The sequence below is a fragment of the Oncorhynchus kisutch genome, linkage group LG23, assembly GCF_002021735.2.
Source record: "Oncorhynchus kisutch isolate 150728-3 linkage group LG23, Okis_V2, whole genome shotgun sequence".
NCBI lineage: Eukaryota > Metazoa > Chordata > Actinopteri > Salmoniformes > Salmonidae > Oncorhynchus > Oncorhynchus kisutch.
In genome coordinates this window covers 41,263,130-41,285,929 of record NC_034196.2, presented here as the reverse complement: position 1 = coordinate 41,285,929, position 22,800 = coordinate 41,263,130, and the positions used below count along the sequence as shown (strand labels likewise).

At 43.5% G+C, this 22,800-nt stretch overlaps 1 protein-coding gene across 2 annotated transcripts in view; it reads left to right on the top strand.

Annotated features, from left to right (window-relative positions):
- Nucleotides 1–16,442, top strand: part of cdc42se2 (CDC42 small effector 2) — an 86,769-nt gene extending 70,327 nt beyond the window's left edge. For both annotated transcript variants that reach the window (XM_020457217.2, XM_031803107.1), the window contains exons 3-5: nt 8,010–8,111; nt 11,746–11,867; nt 13,282–16,442. In XM_020457217.2, the coding sequence (XP_020312806.2) occupies nt 8,010–8,111; nt 11,746–11,847 (204 nt within the window). In that variant the 3' untranslated portion in view covers nt 11,848–11,867; nt 13,282–16,442. The remainder of the gene's footprint in view (nt 1–8,009; nt 8,112–11,745; nt 11,868–13,281) is intronic.
- Nucleotides 16,443–22,800: the final 6,358 nt, after the last annotated feature.

Here is a 22,800-nt window from a genome sequence, read left to right as displayed (position 1 = left end):
CTGGTAATAGGGGTTGCGACAATGGTGGCAGATAGTTTCAGAAATAGAGGGTCCAGATTGTCAAGCCCAGCTGATTTGTACGGGTCCAGGTTTTGCAGCTCTTTCAGAACATCTGCTATCTGGATTTGGGTAAAGGAGAACCTGGAGAGGCTTGGGCGAGGAGCTGCGGGGGGGGCGGAGCTGTTGGCCGAGGTTGAAGTAGCCAGGCGGAAGGCATGGCCAGTCGTTGAGAAATGCTTATTGAAGTTTTCGATAATCATGGATTTATCAGTGGTGACCGTGTTACCTAGCCTCAGTGCAGTGGGCAGCTGGGAGGAGGTGCTCTTGTTCTCCATGGACTTCACAGTGTCCCAGAACTTTTTGGAGTTGGAGCTACAGGATGCAGGATGCAAACTTCTGCCTGAAGAAGCTGGCCTTAGCTTTGACTGCGTGTATTGACAAGTAAAGATGACATCCTGTGTCCTCCAATTATATGTTGATCTATTCAAGATACTACAGTAGGCCTAGCCTATAGAAAGCTGATGGATCCTCTTTTTATTAGTAGCCATCACTCTGTTTTCTCCTGCAAATACATAACCTATAGAAATGTTGCGCAAAATGAGCTCATGGGCTCTCATGAAGTGTTTTATTAGATTTGCATTGATGTCAGAGTGATTAGAGGGACAATAGAGTGCTGAGTACCAGGCAGTTAGCAAGTTTGGTAGGCTACTAATGATCAGCATCAGAGCTTGGAGAAGCCTAATTTCCGTGGTCATGTGGAATTTGACCGCCGGTGTGGCAGTAATACGGTCACCGCAACAGCCCTATTCCTGAGTGGCCTAGTTTTAAATTAAATCGGCTTGATAATCTATGGCTGTCTAGCAATGATCAACAACCAACTTGACAGAGCTTGAAGAATGTTGTACAATACAGGTGTGCAAAGCTCTTAGACTTACCCAGAAAGACTCATAGCTGTAATCGCTGTCAAAGGTGATTCTAACATGTATTGACTCAGGGTTGTGAATACTTGTAGATATTTCTGGTTTTCTTTTTTAATACATTTTTTTCTTTTGCAAAAAATGCAAAAAATGTTTCACTTTGTCTTTATGGGTTATTGTGTGTAGATGAGTGATTTTAAAATATATATATTTAATAAATTGAATTCAGGCTGTAACACTACAAATTGTGGAATAAGTCAAGGGGTAGGAGTACTGTGTGAAGGCAGTAACTATATCCTGGGTATTATAGGCAAGGCTATTAGCATTCTGTGCTGCAAAGTATTTGTTTTGTATTTGGTGAGTGGGTAGAGCTCGCCATAGGATCTAAGTTGCGTTAGTTATCATGGGTTCTGTTAAAAAGCCTTTCCAAGGGAACGTTTCTCAGGGTAATTTTAGCCACTCCAAGAAGTGGAGGACTAGTGAAGTTGACCAGTCTAAGACGAGGTACTCTAAAAATCCTACTAAACTCTAGGTCTACCAGGCCCATCTCCAATTAGGAATATTTTTGATGTCTGGCCAACCCTCCTAGAGAACTACTGGGTCTGCAAGCTTTGCTCTAACTGATTCAGGTCCTGATGGACCACTGCTTATTAATCAGATGGGTTAGAGCAGGGCTGGAACAAAAGCCAGTAGCTCCCCTAGTGGAGGGATGGCCGCCACTGCCTCGAACCTTTGGCTAAAATGAAAGCTATGTAGAACTAAATCGGGATACAAACCAGCTAAAAGTAAAGATATGTCGAACTAAAACAGGATACAAACCAGTAGTCGGAGCCTCATAATGTTGTGGTTATAATTAGAACTATGTTGGACTTCAAGATAATCAAATGTTGAGAATTGTGGTTAGTACCCTGGATTTGACATAATTGGCATCTAGATCACCATTTGCTATGGCTAATTCTGACCTGAGGCCACCCACCATATGCTGCTGCCCGGTTCCATCATGCTCAATATTGTGTTTAATGAGCACAGAGGTCATGCTGAACGGAAGTCCTGAACATGCAAGCCACACCAGACAGTCTGGATCATAGTGTTGGATGAACTGGGCAAAATAAACCTGGATGGATGAATTACTGTTTTGTCATCTGAAATACTAATTAAGATAAATAGACAAAGTTCATTTGGTTATGTCATAGCCTATTATTACGGGAAAACGAACCTATTTGAAGCGTATTATTCTCAAAGGTTTCTTGAGATTAGGTTTAGATCCTGAGGAACACTGTAACTTGTAGCTTTCATCTTTTTCAGGACTGTCTTAAGCCCTTCTGTGAGTGAAAACACTGGAGCGGAAATTAAGCACCTCATTGTTTCGCCGGCCAGATATAATTACATTAACATGTCATTCAATAACCCACTTAATACCATGGAAACGTACTCAAGAGGTCCATGATGTCATGATCACGATGAGAACGTTATGACTCCTCCCTAGCAACAGATAGTGTTCTGTCGCTAGGCTAACAGATTGCCATTTGACACAGGAGCTTCCAACTTTTATTTCCTGTGCTCACAAACTGGAAAACTATTAAACCATATTTATTAAATGAGTCATAATGTACACTGGGTCTATAGTTTTGTTTGTACTCTCCTAATTGTATCTCACCTCAATGTTATCAGTCAAATGCATTTCATGTGGTTTGAAACAACATGAACCGTAAAACTCTTGTGAACTCTCAAATGAGAGAGATGATATTCCTGGTAGTGCTGCTGACATCTGACATGTAGGGGCTAGTCTTTTGTTATTACTGTTGATCTATAGATGATCTCACTAGCACTCTGAGTCAGTCTCTCTGGCTGTCTCTCTGGCTGGCTGGCTGTCTGTGTGTCTTTTTCTCTCTCTCTTTCTCTGTCTGACTCTCACGCCCTCTCTTTCCCATACATACACACTTCTAGAGCTTTTTTTTCCATAAAAATGCTCCTTCAGACTACATTAGATCGTTTTTTAATCTATGAATAAGTATGAAAGTGTTGCCTGTGAAAGTAGAGGAGGAGGGGAGCCGCCCTGGCTTGTCCCGACACCAGGCCTCAATTATATATTTAGTACTCCGTTTTGACCCTCTTCTCAACCGGCTCGGCAGTACTGTTAAACTGACAGGCTCTCAAACTGCTAACGGAGGTTGATTCCCGGCGCTTGGAAGCCAATGGAAATCTCACTAATGAGCCATTGGAATCTCGTTATGGTGAGTTTCACTGACAAGGCAGGAAAGCCACACAGCACTGCTCCAGCCATGCCCTGCAGACTCTTTCCACCATGCTTGGGGCCAACATGACCAACGGCACAGTCAGTCCCAGTAACAGTGTATTACTGATATGTTTGTATATATATATATATATATATATATGTGTGGACACCCCTTCAAATTAGTGGATTTGTCTATTTCAGCCACACCCATTGCTGGCAGGTGTATACAATCGAGCACACAGCCATGCAATCTCCATAGACAAAAATTGGCAGTAGAATGGCCTTACTGAAGACCTCAGTGACTTTCAACATGGCACTGTCATAGGATGCCACCTTTCCAAAAAAGTCTGTTCGTCAAATTCCTGCCCTGCTAGAGCTTCCCCGGTACACTGTAAGTGCTGATATTGTGAAGTGGAAACGTTTAGGAGAAACAACAGCTCAGCCGTGATGTGGTAGGCCACACAAGTTCACAGAACGGCACCGCCGAGTGCTGAAGCGCGTAGAGCATAAAAATCTAAATCATCTCTCCTCGGTTGCAACACTCACTACCGAGTTCCAAACTGCCTCTGAAAGCAACGTCAGCACAGTAACTGTTTGTCTGGAGCTTCATGTAATGCCTGAGCATGTGCACACAAGCCTAAGATCACCATGCACGATGCCAAACGTCGGTTGGAGTGGTGTAAAGCTCGCCACCATTGGACTCTGGAGCAGTGAAAACTCGTTCTCTGGCGTGATGAATATGGCAGTGGCAGTCTGGCGGCCGAATCTGGGTTTGGTGGAAACCAGGAGAACACTACCGGTCTGAATGCATAGTGCAAACTGTCAAGTTTGGTGGAGGAGGAATAATGTTCTGGGGCTGTTTTTCATGCTTCAAGGCGAGGCCCCTTAGTTCCAGTGAAGAGAAATCTTAACGCTACATCATACAATGACATTCTGGACGATTCTGTGCTTCCCATTTTGTGGCAACAGTTTGGGGAAAGCCCTTTCCTGTTCCAGCATGACAATGCCCCCTGTGCACAAAGCAAAGTCTCATACAGAACTTGTTTGTTGAGATCGGTGTGGAAGAACTTGACTGGCCTGCACAGAGCCCTGACCCTATCAAACACTTTTTAAAATATGTTTTAATATGTTTTATTCCCAATTTCGTGGTATCTAATTGGTAGTTAGTCTTGTCCCATCGCTGCAACTCCCGTACGGACTCGGGAGAGGCGAAGGTCGAGGGCCGTGCGTCCTCCGAAATCGCACTGCTTCTTGACACAACTATGAGCCAGGCCTAATCGCCCAACATCAGTGCCCAACCTCACTAATGCTCTTGTGGCTGAATGGAAGCAAGTCCCCACAGCAATGTTCCAACATCTAGTGGAAAGCCTTCCCAGAAGAGTGGAGGCTGTTATAGTAGCAAAGGGGGAACCAACTACATATTAATGCCCATGATTTTGGAATGAGATGTTTGACGAGCAGGTGTCCACTTACATTTGGTCATGTGGTGTACTTCCACTATGACAAAGTGTTTCCTGGGTTGTAAACATTAGCCTGAGAAACAGTTAGCCTGAGGTAGAAGTATGTTATGGACTCTATGTTGGGTCGGGAACCACTAGTGGATCGTATTAGTTTCCTGAGTTGTGACCAGAAACATTGGTTTGTTTATCTGGGGGTCAGCAAAACATTTGAAAGGCTTTTGTTGGCGTCGATGATGGAGCAACTGGTCTAGCTCTTAGGGGATTAGAACTCGCTAATAGGAAGATATTAGTTTTTTGGACTTCACCGTTGTATGCTATTAAGCTAAAACCATTTGGGGTTGAAAGCACATCAAAGCACTTGGTGGGGAACCGTCAGTACATTTTCATAGGCTGTGTCCCAAAATGGCACCCCATTCCCTATATAGTGCACTACTTTTTTGGACCAGAGCCTATGGGCCCAAAAGTAGTACATTTTTAAATAGGTTGTCATTTAAGGGACACAGCCAGTAAACAGACGATACCTTAAATGTCAGTGCATTTTATTTATCCTTCGTTTCAAAGCCATGCGCTGCAGAAAGGTTAATAGGCCAACCCCAGGAAATATGTTGAGGCTAATTGTTTTGGGGGATAGTGGATGCAGCATGCTATTTTGCTGTAAACTTCTGTTCTTTGAAAATACATATTATACGCAGGTGGGGGGGGGATTGATACTCATGAAGCATGGATGTCCCATATGTTTGGGTTCAAATGTAGGCTACAATTTGTCTCCTAGTAGTGTATAGTCTAGAGTCTTGGCCAATCAAGTCATTTTTGTCATAGTGTGAAGTATAGCCTACCTTTTCCCTCAGAACCAACTCTGCTTCCCTCTCCAGTTAAACCCAAGATCAAGGGCATTTTGCATGGCAACAACAATGCACAAGTATGTTTTTTGTGTCAGCTTTGAACTCATTTCTCCATTTTTGGAATGTCAGTGTAATCTCAGTGAGCCACTTTGAAGTACCCAAGGATGCTAATATTCTGCAACGCAGATTTGGGGAATGTCTGAGAGGGAAAAGGAAGGATTTCCTGTCATTTTGCTCAGTCTGGAATTCCAGCTCTTCCCTGTAGTAAAACACTGGAGCACAGTGTAACAAGGCTTCCCTGTAGTAAAACACTGGAGCGCAGTGTAACGAGGCTTCCCTGTAGTAAAACACTGGAGCGCAGTGTAACGAGGCTTCCCTGTAGTAAAACACTGGAGCGCAGTGTAACAAGGCTTCCCTGTAGTAAAACACTGGAGCGCAGTGTAACGAGGCTTCCCTGTAGTAAAACACTGGAGCGCAGTGTAACGAGGCTTCCCTGTAGTAAAACACTGGAGCGCAGTGTAACGAGGCTTCCCTGTAGTAAAACACTGGAGCGCAGTGTAACAAGGCTTCCCTGTAGTAAAACACTGGAGCGCAGTGTAAACAGACCTGCCAGTGACCCCTCACCCCTAGACCAGTGCTCCAGCTCGCTGAGTGAGATTTGCAAGTGAAGGAGCAATCACAGCTACAGACCTAGGACTCACGCAGCACTGCTGTATCCCACAAAAGGGATTTGGCCGTTTATCATAAATCCTTTATTGACGATGGGGCTAAGGGCGAGACCCGGTGTTTTTCATGGCTTACCGCACTCTGAGGAAAAGGTGTGATTGAAACGTTGGTTTACATGGACATTCACAAGCATGTTTGTCTGAATTTTATTCACCACTATAGTGGAATCAGTCTTTAATGGCTTTGAAGATGGTCCTGTGGTGTGTGTGTGTGTGTGTGTGTGTGTGATGCTGCCATGACATGGTATTTGTCTTTGTGACCAGTGACGCGTGTAGACTGAGGAAAATGGCAGACCTCACAGCACCTCGGTTATTAGAAAGCAGTTGTCATAGCAACTGGATGTGTGGCGTTCAAGTAGTTACCGATTTTAGTTACTGATTCTTTACAGCAATATGACGTGAAGGGAAGGACAAAAGCAGTTGTCATAGCAACTGGATGTGTGGCGTTCAAGTAGTTACCGATTTTAGTTACTGATTCTTTACAGCAATATGACGTGAAGGGAAGGACAAAAGCAGTTGTCATAGCAACTGGATGTGTGGCGTTCAAGTAGTTACCGATTTTAGTTACTGATTCTTTACAGCAATATGACGTGAAGGGAAGGACAAAAGCAGTTGTCATAGCAACTGGGTGTGTGGCGTTCAAGTAGTTACCGATTTTAGTTACTGATTCTTTACAGCAATATGACGTGAAGGGAAGGACAAAAGCAGTTGTCATAGCAACTGGATGTGTGGCGTTCAAGTAGTTACCGATTTTAGTTACTGATTCTTTACAGCAATATGACGTGAAGGGAAGGACAATGGCTTTTCTGGAACTGTTGATATTTTTACAATCGTGCAAAAATTAGAATTAGATGGTCATCTAATGTGTACTAAGGGGCCTCACGGCATCGGTTACAACCTTCATCAACTATGTAACAAGTCAGAACACCACGAGCAATGCCATCTAATGTGTACTAAGGGGCCTCACGGCATCGGTTACAACCTTCATCAACTATGTAACAAGTCAGAACACCACGAGCAATGCCATCTAATGTGTACTAAGGGGCCTCACGGCATCGGTTACAACCTTCATCAACTATGTAACAAGTCAGAACACCACGAGCAATGCCATCTAATGTGTACTAAGGGGCCTCACGGCATCGGTTACAACCTTCATCAACTATGTAACAAGTCAGAACACCACGAGCAATGCCATCTAATGTGTACTAAGGGGCCTCACGGCATCGGTTACAACCTTCATCAACTATGTAACAAGTCAGAACACCACGAGCAATGCCATCTAATGTGTACTAAGGGGCCTCACGGCATCGGTTACAACCTTCATCAACTATGTAACAAGGCAGAACACCACGAGCAATGCCATCTAATCACACACTGCTAATGTTGACAGAATAGGCCTATATTGTGCATGCTGTGATGCCTGCTAGCTGACTCGCTCTGACAATTCATTACAAGCACAGTTCATTATCCTTCGCTAAAGAGTCAAGTTTATTTTGGTTGTCAGAGTGGGAAAAAATGTTTACATTAAATACATCAGAGGCACCAGCACTGAGAGAGAGGGCAAATTCCTTTTTACTGGGAGAGAAAGGATTCACCCACTGGCTAGTATTCCATACAGCTCAGGCATGTGCACATAGCGATAGATTCTGTTGCTTGCTTCACTGATGCACAAACACCTTGGAAGCTGAACATAGGAAATTGATTTAACATTAAACGTAATGGTAAACTGAAAATCTTATCCTTGTCATAGAATAAAAAATAATTCCCAAATGGAACTTGGGTAGAAAAAGACAGATGGTGAATGTATCCTTTTCCTCCCCCTCTTGCAGAAGCGGCGGAGGCGCATCGACAGGAGTATGATCGGGGAGCCCACTAATTTTGTCCACACATCCCACGTGGGATCGGGAGACATCTTCAGTGGCATGAACTCGGTAAGAGGAAGCAATGGAAGCCGTGCAGAGGAAGCAATGCATAATGGGAATGTGATGGGATGTCAATCATTAGCCACCAAGATGGTATAAGTATAGACCTATACATTATTATTTAAAGACCATTTATTAGGCTTTAAAGACACTACGATGATTTTTAAAACTATTCATTTATATACTATTCATTATGATTTTGACTACATTATGATTTAAAGATTAAACTATTATGACCCATCTATGGAAAGATGAGACTCTCACGAATGGTGTTCTCCATCGTGCTGTACACAAGTGTCTTGGGACTCGTCTGAAGTCGGTACAGCCGATGTGCCAACTTCTGTCTGTAGCGTCCGAGATGTTTGGGCTACCCACTCACATGACCCCTCTGGAAAGGTGGAACTGGTGAACACACGTTGGTTGTTTTGCTCTAGGACACCTACAGGCCTCACAACTCATCTGCAGGTCCCCCGGTACCAGATGAAAAAATGTATGGAAATACAGTGCATTTTGGACTGTTTCCACATTGTTTTTTTCCCCCCCTTTATCAATCTACACACAATACCCAATAATGACAAAGCAAAAACACATTTTTAGAAATGTTTGCAAATGTATTTTTCTTTTTTAAATAAAAAACATCACATTTACTTAGGTATTCAGACACTTTTTGAAGCACCGTTGGCAGCGATTACAGCCTCGAGTCTTCTTGGGTATGGTGCTGCAACCTTGGCACCTGTATTTGGAGTTTCTCCCATTCCTCTCTGCAAATCCTCTCAAGTTCTTGTCAGGTTGGATGGGGAGTGTCGCTGCACAGCTATTTTCAGGTCTCTCCAGAGATGTTCGATCAGGTTCAAGTCCGGGCTCTGGCTGGGCCACTCAAGGACATTCAGAGACTTGTCCCGAAGCCACTCTTACATTGTCTTGGCTGTGTGCTTAGGGTTGTTGTTGTCCTGTTGGAAGGTAACCCTTTGCCACAGTCTGAGGTCCTGAGTGCTCTTGAGCAGGTTTTCATCAAGGATCTCTTTGTACTTTGCTTCGTACATATTTCAAACAATCCTGACGATTCAGTGCCTACCACTGAAAACCATCCCCACAGCATGAAGCTGCAACCACCATGCTTCACGGTAGGGATGGTGCCAGGTTTCTTCCAGATTTGACATTTGGCATTCAGGCCAGAGAGTTCAATCTTGGTTTCATCAGACCAGAGGATCTTGTTTCTCATGAGCTGAGGATCCTTTAGGTGCCTTTTGGCAAACTCCAAGCGGGCTGTCATGTGCCTTTTATTGAGGAGTGGCTTCCGTCCGGCCACTCTACCATAAAGGCCTGATTGGTGCAGTGCTGCAGAGATTGTTGTCCTTCTGGAAGATTCTCCCATCTCCACAGAGGAACTCTGGAGGTCCGTCAGAGTCACCAGTTCTTGGTCACCTCCCTGACCCAAGGTCCTTCTCCCCTGATTGCTCAGTTTGGCTGGGCGGCCAGCTCTAGGAAGAGTATTGGTGGTTCCAAACTTCTTCCATTTAAGAATGATAGAGACCACTGTGTTCTTGGACCTTCAATGCTGCAGACATTTTTTGGTACCCTTCCCCAGATCTGTTCCTCGACACAATCCTGTCTCAGAGCTCTACGGACAGTTCCCTCGACCTCATGGCTTGGTTTTTGCTCTGACATGCACTGTCAACTGTGTGGTGTGCCTTTCCAAATCATGTCCAATCAATTGAATTTACCACAGGTGGACACCAATCAAGTTGTAGAAACATCTCGATGATCAATGGAAACAGGATTCACCGGAGGTCAATTTCAAGTCTCAGGAAAGGGTCTGAATACTTGGTGTGTTGAGGGGAAACTGAGGGTCGGGATGTGAGAGTGAAGTTGCTGGGAATGATGTTCAAAGATTAAAACCAAAAAAATGAAGTCTAAATAAACAAACAAAAAATAAAATAGTTTAAACTGATGCTAAAAAGGAACGTTGTTAGATCCAATGCCTTTTTGCCTGATGCTGATGCCAAGCAAGCGCTTGTATACACACGGACACACACCTACACATGTAAATAGTGCCACACATGCACACAAACTAGAGGTTTGGGAGCTTGGGCCGGTGGCTGAGAGGTCGCTGGTTCGAGTCCCCGATTCGACTGGGTGGGGGATCTGTCCTTGTGCCCTTTGGCAGTGTGCTTGACCCTGGTTGCTCCTGTGGGTCGCTCTGGATGGGAGTGTCTGCGAGATGACAATGTAATTTAAATGTTCGGGTTAGCAGGTTAATAGATAAATGTGGGTATTGCTTCAATAGGGTTAGCAGGTTAATAGATACTTGTGGGTATTGCTTCAACAAGGTTAGCAGGTTAATAGATACATGTGGGTATTGCTCCAACAAGGTTAGCAGATGAATAGATACATGTGGGTATTGCTTCAACAAGGTTAGCAGGTTAATAGATACATGTGGGTATTGCTTCAACAAGGTTAGCAGGTTAATAGATACATGTGGGTATTGCTTCAACAAGGTTAGCAGGTTAATAGATACATGTGGGTATTGCTTCAACAAGGTTAGCAGGTTAATAGATACATGTGGGTATTGCTTCAACAAGGTTAGCAGGTTAATAGATACATGTGGGTATTGCTTCAACAAGGTTAGCAGGTTAATAGATACATGTGGGTATTGCTTCAACAAGGTTAGCAGGTTAATAGATACATGTGGGTATTGCTTCAACAAGGTTAGCAGGTTAATAGATACATGTGGGTATTGCTTCAACAAGGTTAGCAGGTTAATAGATACATGTGGGTATTGCTTCAACAAGGTTAGCAGGTTAATAGATACATGTGGGTATTGCTTCAACAAGGTTAGCAGGTTAATAGATACATGTGGGTATTGCTTCAACAAGGTTAGCAGGTTAATAGATACATGTGGGTATTGCTTCAACAAGGTTAGCAGGTTAATAGATACATGTGGGTATTGCTTCAACAAGGTTAGCAGGTTAATAGATACATGTGGGTATTGCTTCAACAAGGTTAGCAGGTTAATAGATACATGTGGGTATTGCTTCAATAGGGTTAGCAGGTTAATAGATACATGTGGGTATTGCTTCAACAAGGTTAGCAGGTTAATAGATACATGTGGGTATTGCTCCAACAAGGTTAGCAGGTGAATAGATACATGTGGGTATTGCTTCAACAAGGTTAGCAGGTGAATAGATACATGTGGGTATTGCTTCAACAAGGTTAGCAGGTTAATAGATACATGTGGGTATTGCTTCAACAAGGTTAGCAGGTTAATAGATACATGTGGGTATTGCTTCAACAAGGTTAGCAGGTTAATAGATACATGTGGGTATTGCTTCAACAAGGTTAGCAGGTTAATAGATACATGTGGGTATTGCTTCAACAAGGTTAGCAGGTTAATAGATACATGTGGGTATTGCTTCAACAAGGTTAGCAGGTTAATAGATACATGTGGGTATTGCTTCAACAAGGTTAGCAGGTTAATAGATACATGTGGGTATTGCTTCAACAAGGTTAGCAGGTTAATAGATACATGTGGGTATTGCTCCAACAAGGTTAGCAGGTTAATAGATACATGTGGGTATTGCTTCAACAAGGTTAGCAGTTGTCCATCATCTTGTCTTTAACATGCTGTTTACTTCCTCCACAGGTGAACTCCATTCAAAACCAAATGCAGTCAAAAGGTGGATACGGTGGAGAGGCCATGCCTGTGAATGTGCAATTGCAACTGGTGGACACAAAAGCAGGATAACATGGAGGGGCAGCTTCACGGTAAGAGCTCAGGATAACATGGAGGGGCAGCTTCACGGTAAGAGCTCAGGATAACATGGAGGGGCAGCTTCACGGTAAGAGCTCAGGATAACATGGAGGGGCAGCTTCACGGTAAGAGCTCAGGATAACATGGAGGGGCAGCTTCACGGTAAGAGCTCAGGATAACATGGAGGGGCAGCTTCACGGTAAGAGCTCAGGATAACATGGGGGGGCAGCTTCACGGTAAGAGCTCAGGATAACATGGGGGGGCAGCTTCACGGTAAGAGCTCAGGATAACATGGGGGGGCAGCTTCACGGTAAGAGCTCAGGATAACATGGAGGGGCAGCTTCACGGTAAGAGCTCAGGATAACATGGAGGGGCAGCTTCACGGTAAGAGCTCAGGATAACATGGAGGGGCAGCTTCACGGTAAGAGCTCAGGATAACATGGAGGGGCAGCTTCACGGTAAGAGCTCAGGATAACATGGAGGGGCAGCTTCACGGTAAGAGCTCAGGATAACATGGAGGGGCAGCTTCACGGTAAGAGCTCAGGATAACATGGGGGGGCAGCTTCACGGTAAGAGCTCAGGATAACACGGAGGGGCAGCTTCACGGTAAGAGCTCAGGATAACATGGAGGGGCAGCTTCACGGTAAGAGCTCAGGATAACATGGAGGGGCAGCTTCACGGTAAGAGCTCAGGATAACATGGGGGGGCAGCTTCACGGTAAGAGCTCAGGATAACACGGAGGGGCAGCTTCACGGTAAGAGCTCAGGATAACACGGAGGGGCAGCTTCACGGTAAGAGCTCAGGATAACATGGGGGGGCAGCTTCACGGTAAGAGCTCAGGATAACATGGAGGGGCAGCTTCATGGTAAGAGCTCAGGATAACATGGAGGGGCAGCTTCACGGTAAGAGCTCAGGATAACATGGAGGGGCAGCTTCACGGTAAGAGCTCAGGATAACATGGAGGGGCAGCTTCACGGTAAGAGCTCAGGATAACATGGAGGGGCAGCTTCACGGTAAGAGCTCAGGATAACATGGAGGGGCAGCTTCACGGTAAGAGCTCAGGATAACATGGGGGGGCAGCTTCACGGTAAGAGCTCAGGATAACATGGAGGGGCAGCTTCACGGTAAGAGCTCAGGATAACATGGAGGGGCAGCTTCACGGTAAGAGCTCAGAGACTGTAACATTGACTCTGCTTTGAATAGCTGAAGGAGTGAAAAACATTAAAACAATATTTTTTTCTTGTCTTATTTGAAATAAAATTGAATGAATGAATGTAGATGTTTGTCATGCACTCTGGTAATGTGCCATGTATGGGAGATGTGGCCTGTATTTTAGGAATATGTCTTGAAAGACAGTCATTTAACTTATCTGAAGAATGTTTGGTTTCAGACAGTTGTTTAAACGTTGCCTGTTTGTCTTCCCTCTAGGTTCCTTCATGTTGATGTTTTTCATCCTGGTCTCCATGTCTGTCTTCAGTGACTGCTTCCCTCATCCTCCCTCCCCAATATTGGACTAGGGGATGATGTTCGCCTCCTGTCCTCCCGCTCTGTCTGTCCTCCTTTGCTCCTCCCAATGAGCCCACTATCGACCCCCCCCCCTCCTTCTCTCCGCCTCAGCCCTCTCCGCCTCAGCCCTCTCAACTCTCCTCGCGCCACAAATACATGGACAGTTTTTGTCACGCCATTGGAATGAGGCTGCTCCCCCCCTCTGCCTGTCTGTCCATCCGCCCATCTCCCACGGAGGACGACAGTCAAAAGGACAGCAGCGCTTCAGTTTTAGTGTACCTCACCCTTCCAACTTAAGCCAGATGCAAAAAGCATGATCCTCATCTCTGCAAGTTCAAAGTGTAAAACGCTTCTTCTCTTCAAATTATAATTTTTTGATGTGAGTTTTTTTGGGGGGGGGGGCTGTGGGGTTTTGTCAATTCAGTGTTTAAAGGTCTGGAACCTACAAGTACAAAATGTAGATTTTTGTTTTATTTTTATTATTAACATATTTCTTTTTATATATATTTTTCTCTGGTTTGGCGGTCAGAATGGTGGGTGACCACCTTTGTGAAAAGTGGCTTGCTATGACCCTTGGGTGCCAAAATGTCTGTAGAGCATATGGAATGATATTTTTTTTCTGCTGACAATACGTTTTTTTTTTGTTTTTTTGACTGCCTCAAGTGAATTCCACTCCAATAGGAAATGTGATTGTTACTTCGCTGTTGTTTACATCGTTCCGGTTCCCATTCCTTGTCTTTATTTTCATGATAATTGTTCAATAGAACAATAACTGGCATTTCACTCGACATTCTACTGTTAATGTTTTGGTCAACTTGATTTCAATAAGCCTGGGCTATATGAGTATATGCTGTGCAGTAAAATGTAAAGACCTTTAGCTATGTGGTACAGTGCTGGCTACTGGTGGTACAGTGCTGGCTACTGGTGGTACAGTGCTGGCTACTGGTGGTACAGTGCTGGCTACTGGTGGTACAGTGCTGGCTACTGGTGGTACAGCGCTGGCTACTGGTGGTACAGCGCTGGCTACTGGTGGTACAGCGCTGGCTACTGGTGGTACAGCGCTGGCTACTGGTGGTACAGCGCTGGCTACTGGTGGTACAGCGCTGGCTACTGGTGGTACAGCGCTGGCTACTGGTGGTACAGCGCTGGCTACTGGTGGTACAGCGCTGGCTACTGGTGGTACAGCGCTGGCTACTGGTGGTACAGCGCTGGCTACTGGTGGATAAGGACTAGGTACTGGTGTGGGTAACAGAATCTATAAAGCATTCAATGTTGCAATCTGGCATCGAGGCGAACCCAAACTCGAAGTTGTCTGTAAAAGCTTGACCATGTGGCCGAGTTCATGAACTCATGCACATTCTAAGAGTAAAGAATAACTTATCAAAGAAAATGTTATCTTTTGTCTATTAAATGACTTGGGGTCATTGAAGATGCCTAGACAACTCCAATGTTTGTGCAAAACAAAGGACAGTATGATTACCATGGGGTAGGATGGGGTGTGGTCTAATATAGGGTGTAGTCTATGGTTTGGGGTAGGATATATGGTGTAGTCTATGGGTTGGGGTAGGATATATGGTGTACTCTATGGTTTGGGGTAGGATATATGGTGTAGTCTATGGGTTGGGGTAGGATGGGGTGTGGTCTAATATAGGGTGTAGTCTGGTTTGGGGTAGGATATATGGTGTAGTCTATGGGTTGGGGTAGGATAGGGTGTAGTCTATGGTTTGGGGTAGGATAGGGTGTAGTTTGTATGGGTTAGGGTAGAATAGGATGTAGTCTCTGTGGTTTAGCATAGGATAGGGTGTAGTCTATGGGTTAGGGTAGGCTAGGGTGTAGTCTATATGGGTTAGGGTAGGCTAGGGTGTAGTTTGTATGGGTTAGGGTAGGCTAGGGTGTAGTCTATATGGGTTAGGGTAGGCTAGGGTGTAATCTCTATGGGTTAGGGTAGGATAGGGTGTAGTCTATATGGGTAAGGGTAGGCTAGGGTGTAGTCTCTGTGGGTTAGGTGTAGGATAGGGTGTAGTCTCTGTGGGTTAGGTGTAGGATAGGGTGTAGTCTGTATGGGTTAGGGCAGGCTAGGGTGTAGTTTGTATGGGTTAGGGTAGATTATGATGTGGTTTAGCATAGGATAGGGTGTGGTCTCTATGGGTTAGGGTAGGCTAGAGTGTAGTTTATGGATATAGGTAGAATAGGGGGTAGTCTATGGGTAGGATAGGGTGTAGTTTATGGATTAGGGTAGGATATTTTAAGAATTTTAACAAGCTGTAGAAAATATTCAAAATCGAAAAATGAAGTCTTCAAAAAGTCCTTTAATTTATCAAATTAATAATTTGTTTTCAATTGATGCCTCTGTCATGGTTGAAAATGTAAATAATGAAATAGGGGTTTGGTTCACTTATTTGGATTAAAACTAATACCAGTATTGATGAGGAAAGAAGAGTCACTGGGCCTCGAACTCATCTAATAAAAGTATCACACTGATTGTTGTCGGTCCTTCCCTCAAGTGCTTTGTTTGTATATACCATATTCCTTGTGTGCCACAACCTACCTGAGGTATTCTAATTTATTGTTTGTCTTTTGTATCTTTTTTTGTACTCTAGTTTCTTTCAGATTGATTGGAATGTTCAAACCACCCCCCCCCAAAAAAATTCACCATCTGATAAATAATTGTGGTAATATTTATTCACCATTATTAGAGGGGGGGGGACGAGAGAAGTTTTCCCAAATACTAAGTCTAAATGAGAATGTCATACAATGTTTTGTGACAACTGAAAAGCACAAGAGTGTGTGTGTGTGTGTGTGAACAATATGAAGTTTGCAATACAATGCGAGTGTCGGCCAAAGTGGTATTGACCAGGGTACGTCAGCATGAATCTACTCTCATCCAATGCTCACCACAAATGAATTTCAACATCAGGGAATTCACTCTGCTCAGTAATGTTATTTTTTTTTTGTTTTACATATCTGATGGGGTTTTTTGTTGCTTTTTTTGTACACTTCCATCCCTCATGAATTGACATCCAGTGTTGGCTTGTAGATTACCAAATGTCTTCGGTTGAAATAAATATTTTTTTTCCATGTTATGTGACCCTGTCTTTGTGGAATCATTTGAATAGAACCAGAGCCCTATTTGCGGTGGTCAAAAGTAGTGCACTATACAGTGATTAGGGTGCCAATTGGAATGTATCCATTCCCACCAGAAACTGTTGTTATACATAGTTAACACTTTTTAGGAAAATGCCATAGACAACATACAGTTGATTTGAACTATAATCTATTAACCATGATGGTTACCAGTATTCATTTTAATACATATGACTAGTGGGTACAGTACATTGTAAGTAAATGCCATCACAGCTTTAAAGAGGAATTAGACTTGTGTCCCAAATGGCATTCTATTCCCTATATATAGTGTACTTCCTTTTACCAGGAGCCATAGTGCTCTGCTCAAAAGTAGTGCACTATAAAAGGATAGGGTGCCATTTGGGATGAAATCTTAATATACAATGTAGATGTCAGTATTCAGTGTGGTGTGGTGTTGTGGTAATGTGTACTGATTTGAATGTGAAAAAGGACATCGTGTACTCCAGATTCCATCATAATCCATCCATGGAGCCTACCATGTGGTGACTGTGAGTGGGCATAATCCCTGTGAATTCCCCCTCTGTTGAGAAGATTATGAGCTCCAAGCCTAAGGTTAGTTAGATAATACAAATGTTTCAGGAAACTCACTTGAAGCAAGTGACATTGCTCAGAATTGCAGAAACAAGATGGCCGATCATTGTTTGGAATTTGAAAGATGGTTAAGTTAATGTGAAAAAGCAACAAAAATATAAACACAACATGCAACAATTTCTAAGATTTTTACGAGTTACAGTTCCTATAAGGAAATCAGTCAATTGTAATAAATTCATTAGGCCCTAATCTATGGATTTCACAGGACTGGGAATACAGATATGCATCTGTTGGTCACATATACCTTTAAAAATATATTTTAAAAAATTGGAGTGTTGGTCAGAAAACCAGTCAGTATCTGGTGTGACTACCATTTAATGTTGTGGTCCACCAGCCACTGTGGCAGGTAGATTCAAAATATATATCAACCACTCAGATTGATTTCACAGCCAAAATATTTTTGGGGACATAATTACATTTTTTAAAAACTAATGGATGACCATGCTTTGTAAATGTTTCTAAAATACATTTATTTGTAAGAAGTAATGAGGTATATTCAGTTGTATTTCAATTTTGTGACCTGAGTCTTTTAATCAAAATATCAGACAACATTTTCTCCTGCCCCTTTAAGGGCGGGACGTTTCCGTGGTAACGGGCCACTCCAGTCCTGTCACGTGTCGGTGTGTGTGTAAGAGTTGGGACCTTTACTTCACAGTAAAGTAGCAGACTCAAACTAATGTTGAAAAACAACCAAGTTTGTGAACAAAAAAATGTAAATAGCCAAGATACACGAGGACAAACTTTTGAGTAAATTATACCAACGTTTATGCCTGTGCACAGCGCCTCCAAAAATGAATACGGTATATTAGCACTTCACTCCTTGCGACACCTCCGCTGCCATGCAGTGTTTCTGCGAGAGGTGGGATATACGATGCCTATTAGCAGCTATGAAACAAATCAGGAGAATGACTTTGAAACAGCTTCTGCAACATGATTCTAACCCTAACTCGAACATGTGCTTATACTTGACTTTTGACTTTTTATTCGCTAATGTAATGCTCTCACCGTAGAGCCCTGCAAATTGACCACCCGCTAACGTGGCTGGTGAAATATTAATTCTTACCCGCCAATACCTAAATCTACCCGCAGGTGGCGGGTGTTATGCCCTGCTACCATTTGACTCATGCAGAGCAACACATCTCACATCTCCTTCGCATAGAGCTGATCAGGCTGTTGATTGTGCCTTTAAGAAAAAAGATTGCAGTCAGAGTGCAGCATGACTACAGCATGATGCAAATTTGGTTTTCGAAGTGGGGCTGGGGGGGAATTACTTAAAATAAAATAAAATGTAAGTCTTGATGAACACTCCAAACTCGTAGGCGTCCGCATGGTTCGAAAGCAAACCGTTGTTGCCTTATCACATTTCAATGATAAAACTGTCAGGGACAAAAATGCATTTTCAAAATGTGTTCGGGATGCCCCGTCTGCAAATACTGCATCCAAAATAACACTTGTTTTTTTTACTGCAGTAATTTTGCAGGGTAACTGCAGTTATTATTTTCCTTTTTTACGACGCTGGGCCAATTGGCCCTATGGGACTCAGTCACGGCCGGATTTGATACAGCCTGGATTCGAACCGAACCAGGGACTGTAGTGTCGCTTCTTGCACTGAGATGCAGTGCCTTAGACCAATTACTGTGTCCAAAATACTACAGTCGACTGCAGTTCAAAACTGCAATCTTTTTTTGTAAGGGTGGCCTGTGGAATGTTGTCCCATTTCTCTTCTCTTCAATGGCTGTGCAAAGGAGAGCAATTACCCACAGAAGTCGGTTACGACGAGGGCGATTTGCAGTCATGTCTAGACCCTGGTGTGGACGGCGAGCATGCAGATGAGCTTCCCTGAGACAGTTTCTGACAGTTTGTGTAGAAATTCTTTAGTTCTGAAAACCCACATTTTCATCAGCTGTCCGGTGGGCTGGTCTCAGACGATCCCGCAGAGGAAGAATACTGATGTGGAGGTCCTGGGCTGGCGTGGTTACACATGGTCTGCGGTTGTGAGACCGGTTGGACGTACTGCCAAATTCTCTAAAACGACGCTGGAGACGGCAAATGGTAGAGAAATTAACATTAAATTATCTGGCAACAGCTCTGGTGGACATTCCTGCAGTCAGCATGCGAATTACATGCTCCCTCAAAACTTGAGACATCTGTGGCATTGTGTTGTGAGACAAAACGGCTCATTTTAAAGTGGCCTTTTATTGTCCCCAGAACAAGGTGCACCTGTGTAATTATCAGGCTGTTTAATCAGCTTCTTGATATGCCACACCTGTCAGGTGGAAGGATTATTTTGGCAAATTAGAAATACTTACTAACAGGGATGTAAAAAAATGTGTGCCCGGAAGTTTGAGAAAGAAGCTTTTTGTGTGTACAGCATGGAACATTTCTGGGATCTTTTATTTCAGCTCATGAAACATGGGACCAACACATTACATGTTGCGTATTTATTTTTGTTGATTGTATTTATTGCCAGCAGCATACTACCCAGCATTCCACTGCTGGCTTGCCTCTGAAGCTAAGTAGGGTTGGTCCTGTTCAGTCCCTGGATGGAAGACCAGATGCTGCTGGAAGTGGTGTTGGAGGGCCACTCTTTCCTCTGGTCTAAAAAACATGGCACTGATTGGGGACATTGTCCTGTGTATGGTGTTGTCTTTTGTCTGGGACGTTAAAACGGGTGTCCTGACTCTCTGTGGTCACTAAAGATCCCATGGCACTAATTGTAGGGGTGTTAACCCCGGTGTCCAAGCTAAACTCCCAATCTGGCCCTCATACCGTCATGGCCACCTAATCATCCCCAGCTTCCAATTAGCTCATTCATCCCCCTCCTCTCCCCTGTAACGATTCCACAGGTTGTTGCTGTAAATGAGAATGTGTTCTCAGTCAACTTACTGGCTAAAATACAAATCCATGATTAGAGACCCTATCTGTGGTTAAATCACTCAGGAGAAGAAGAAAAAAACCGTTAGGTTGTATTTTGTGTGGAACGTCCCTTTAAATTGCATATCCAAAGGGAAATCCAATGGTGTATCAGTATCTTCTGGTAGGCTTGTGGGAGCATTGGTGGCTCCGGTGAGAAGGAAGTGTCAAACTATCACAGGCCTGCTGTTGCTAGGCAACGTGGTGGCCAATGATGCAGATTTTTCACCATTGACGCTTTCCTAAATGACTGAGACTTGCCTTCCCCGCGCTGTCATTCCACTTGAATAAATGGAATTGGAAAACCACAGTGTGGTCATTGATAAGCATTAGGTGAATTTGTAGTATTCACCTACAAACAGTATTCACCTTCAAACTTTGTTGGGATCGTAATGAAGTCAATGTACCATGAAATAGGAAATCTGACTGGTGTCCCCTTCACTTGTGTATTTGTTTTTCGACACCCTTGCCATGTGGCTTTCGTCATTGATCACTACTGCCAGGAGCCAGTTCGACTGTGGTCAGAACCGTAGACGAAGCTTCCTGAACGGGTTGCCTCGCATGCAGAGAGGGAAGTTGTCGAGCTCACGCCAATCAAAAGAAGTTGGACAAAGTTCTATTGTTTCAGTCAGAGTTAATGGTTCAAACCCCATAAAAGATGGCACTGGGGCAAAGAAATAAGTATTTTACTGAAACCAATATGTCCTCTATTCTCCTTTTATGAGATTTCACTGAGCTGGTTACTGCCCTGTGCCTCATATGTCACATTCAGACGATTATGCTAGCTACCACTGGTGTTCAACTGCCAAGCAGAACCCTTATTTTATTTTCTTCACTTCTGCAGCAATGAATCTGCCATCTGCTAGGTTAGCCATCACTTAGACTCATTTCTCAAAGAGCCTTCAAGTTTTTAAGTGAAGCGTACGTAGCGAGCTTTGTTCAATTACTGTGGCCCATCTGGAGCCCCTGAAACACTTCTGGATTTCAGTTCCACAACATCAGCCTATAAAGCAATATCACTTATTTTAGGCAACAGAAGCATAGTATGGTACAGTACAGAGTCTAATGCAGCATTGGATTATTACATTAGGTCATATTATACCACAACATCATGCCCAGATAAGGTGTAAGCACAGAAAGGTTTTAGTTGTTTGATATGTAGGGAATATGTCCTACCCTAGGCCGGGAGTTTACTACGGCGGATATTTCGCTATGACATAAATTCTTTGAAACCTTGGCAAATATTGATTCTAACAGAGGTCGGCCTAAGACAGCCGCGTATATAACAAACCTACTGCAATGGCAAAACTAGGAACAGCTCTTAACTTTCAGCTTCCCAGTAAACACACAGAGCTAGTAATTAACCTTGTTCTCGTAACCATGTGCTACAAGTTAAGCACCTTGTAGGGGCACTTGCGGACTTCACATGTAAAACCTCCTGAGGCTATGCATGAAAGAGATACAGCCTTCATACAATGTTTTGAACAATGTATCTTTTCGAATTCCTATCGAAAGGTCGTCTCCCCGGTAACTATTCCCCAGGTCATTGCTGTACATGAGAATGTGCTCTCAGTCAACATACCTGGGGAAAAAAAAACGAATCCTCTTCTAAGAAGTTCTCTACCAGCTTATGGTGACCTAATCATTTACATTTTTCTCCAGATGTATTATTGTTTTTCAGGACTTAGTTCTATTCGAAGAATTTCTTTGTTAAACAACCCAATGCCATTCCATGGAGTTGCTATTGAACCCTTCTGAAGCACTTCTCATCCCAAGTTGTCTTATCAATGTGAGTTAGGCTACCTGATAGAAACACACCATTGAACAGATGAATAAAGCTACGCTCAATTCAATCAAAGCCGCACACATACAACTTAGCCAAATACATTTAAACTCAGTTTTTCACAATTAGTATCACCACTTTATTTTAAGAATGTGAAATTTCAGAATAATAGTAGAGAGAATGATTTATTTCAGCTTTTGTTTCATTCATCACATTCCCAGTGGGTCAGAAGTTGACATACACTCAATTAGTATTTGGTAGCATTGCCTATAAATTGTTTAACTTGGGTCAAAAGTTTCAGGTAGCCTTCCACAAGCTTCCCACAATAAGTTGGGTGAATTTTGGCCCATTCCTCCTGACAGAGCTGGTGTAACTGAGTCAGGTTTGTAGACCTCCTTGCTCGCACACACGCCTTTTCAGTTCTGCCCATGCATTTTCTATAGGATTGAGGTCAGTGTTTTGTGATGGCTACTCCAATACCTTGACTTTGTTGTCTTTAAGCCATTTTGCCACAACTTTGGAAGTATGCTTGGGGTCATTGTCCATTTGGAAGACCCATTTGCAACCAAGCTTTAACTTCTTGACTGATGTCTTAAGATGTTGCTTCAATATATCCACATAGTTTTCCATCCTCATGATGCCATCTATTTTGTGCATCAGTCCCACCTGCAGCAATGCAGCAAAGCACCCCCACAACATGATGCTGCCACCCCTGTGCTTCACGGTTGGGATAGTATTCTTTGGCCTGCAAGTCTCCCCCTTTTCCCTCCAAAAACAACGATGGTCATTATGGCCAAAAAGTTATATTTTTGTTTCATCAGACCAGAGGACATTTTTCCAAAAAGTACGATCTTTATCCCCATGTGCAGTTGCAAACCGCAGTCTGGCTTTTTTTTAATGGCGGTTTTAGAGCAGAGGCTTCTTCCTTGCTGAGCGGCCTTTCGCGTTGTCGATATAGGACTCGTTTTACTGTGGATATAGATCCTTTTGTAGCTGTTTCTTCCAGCATC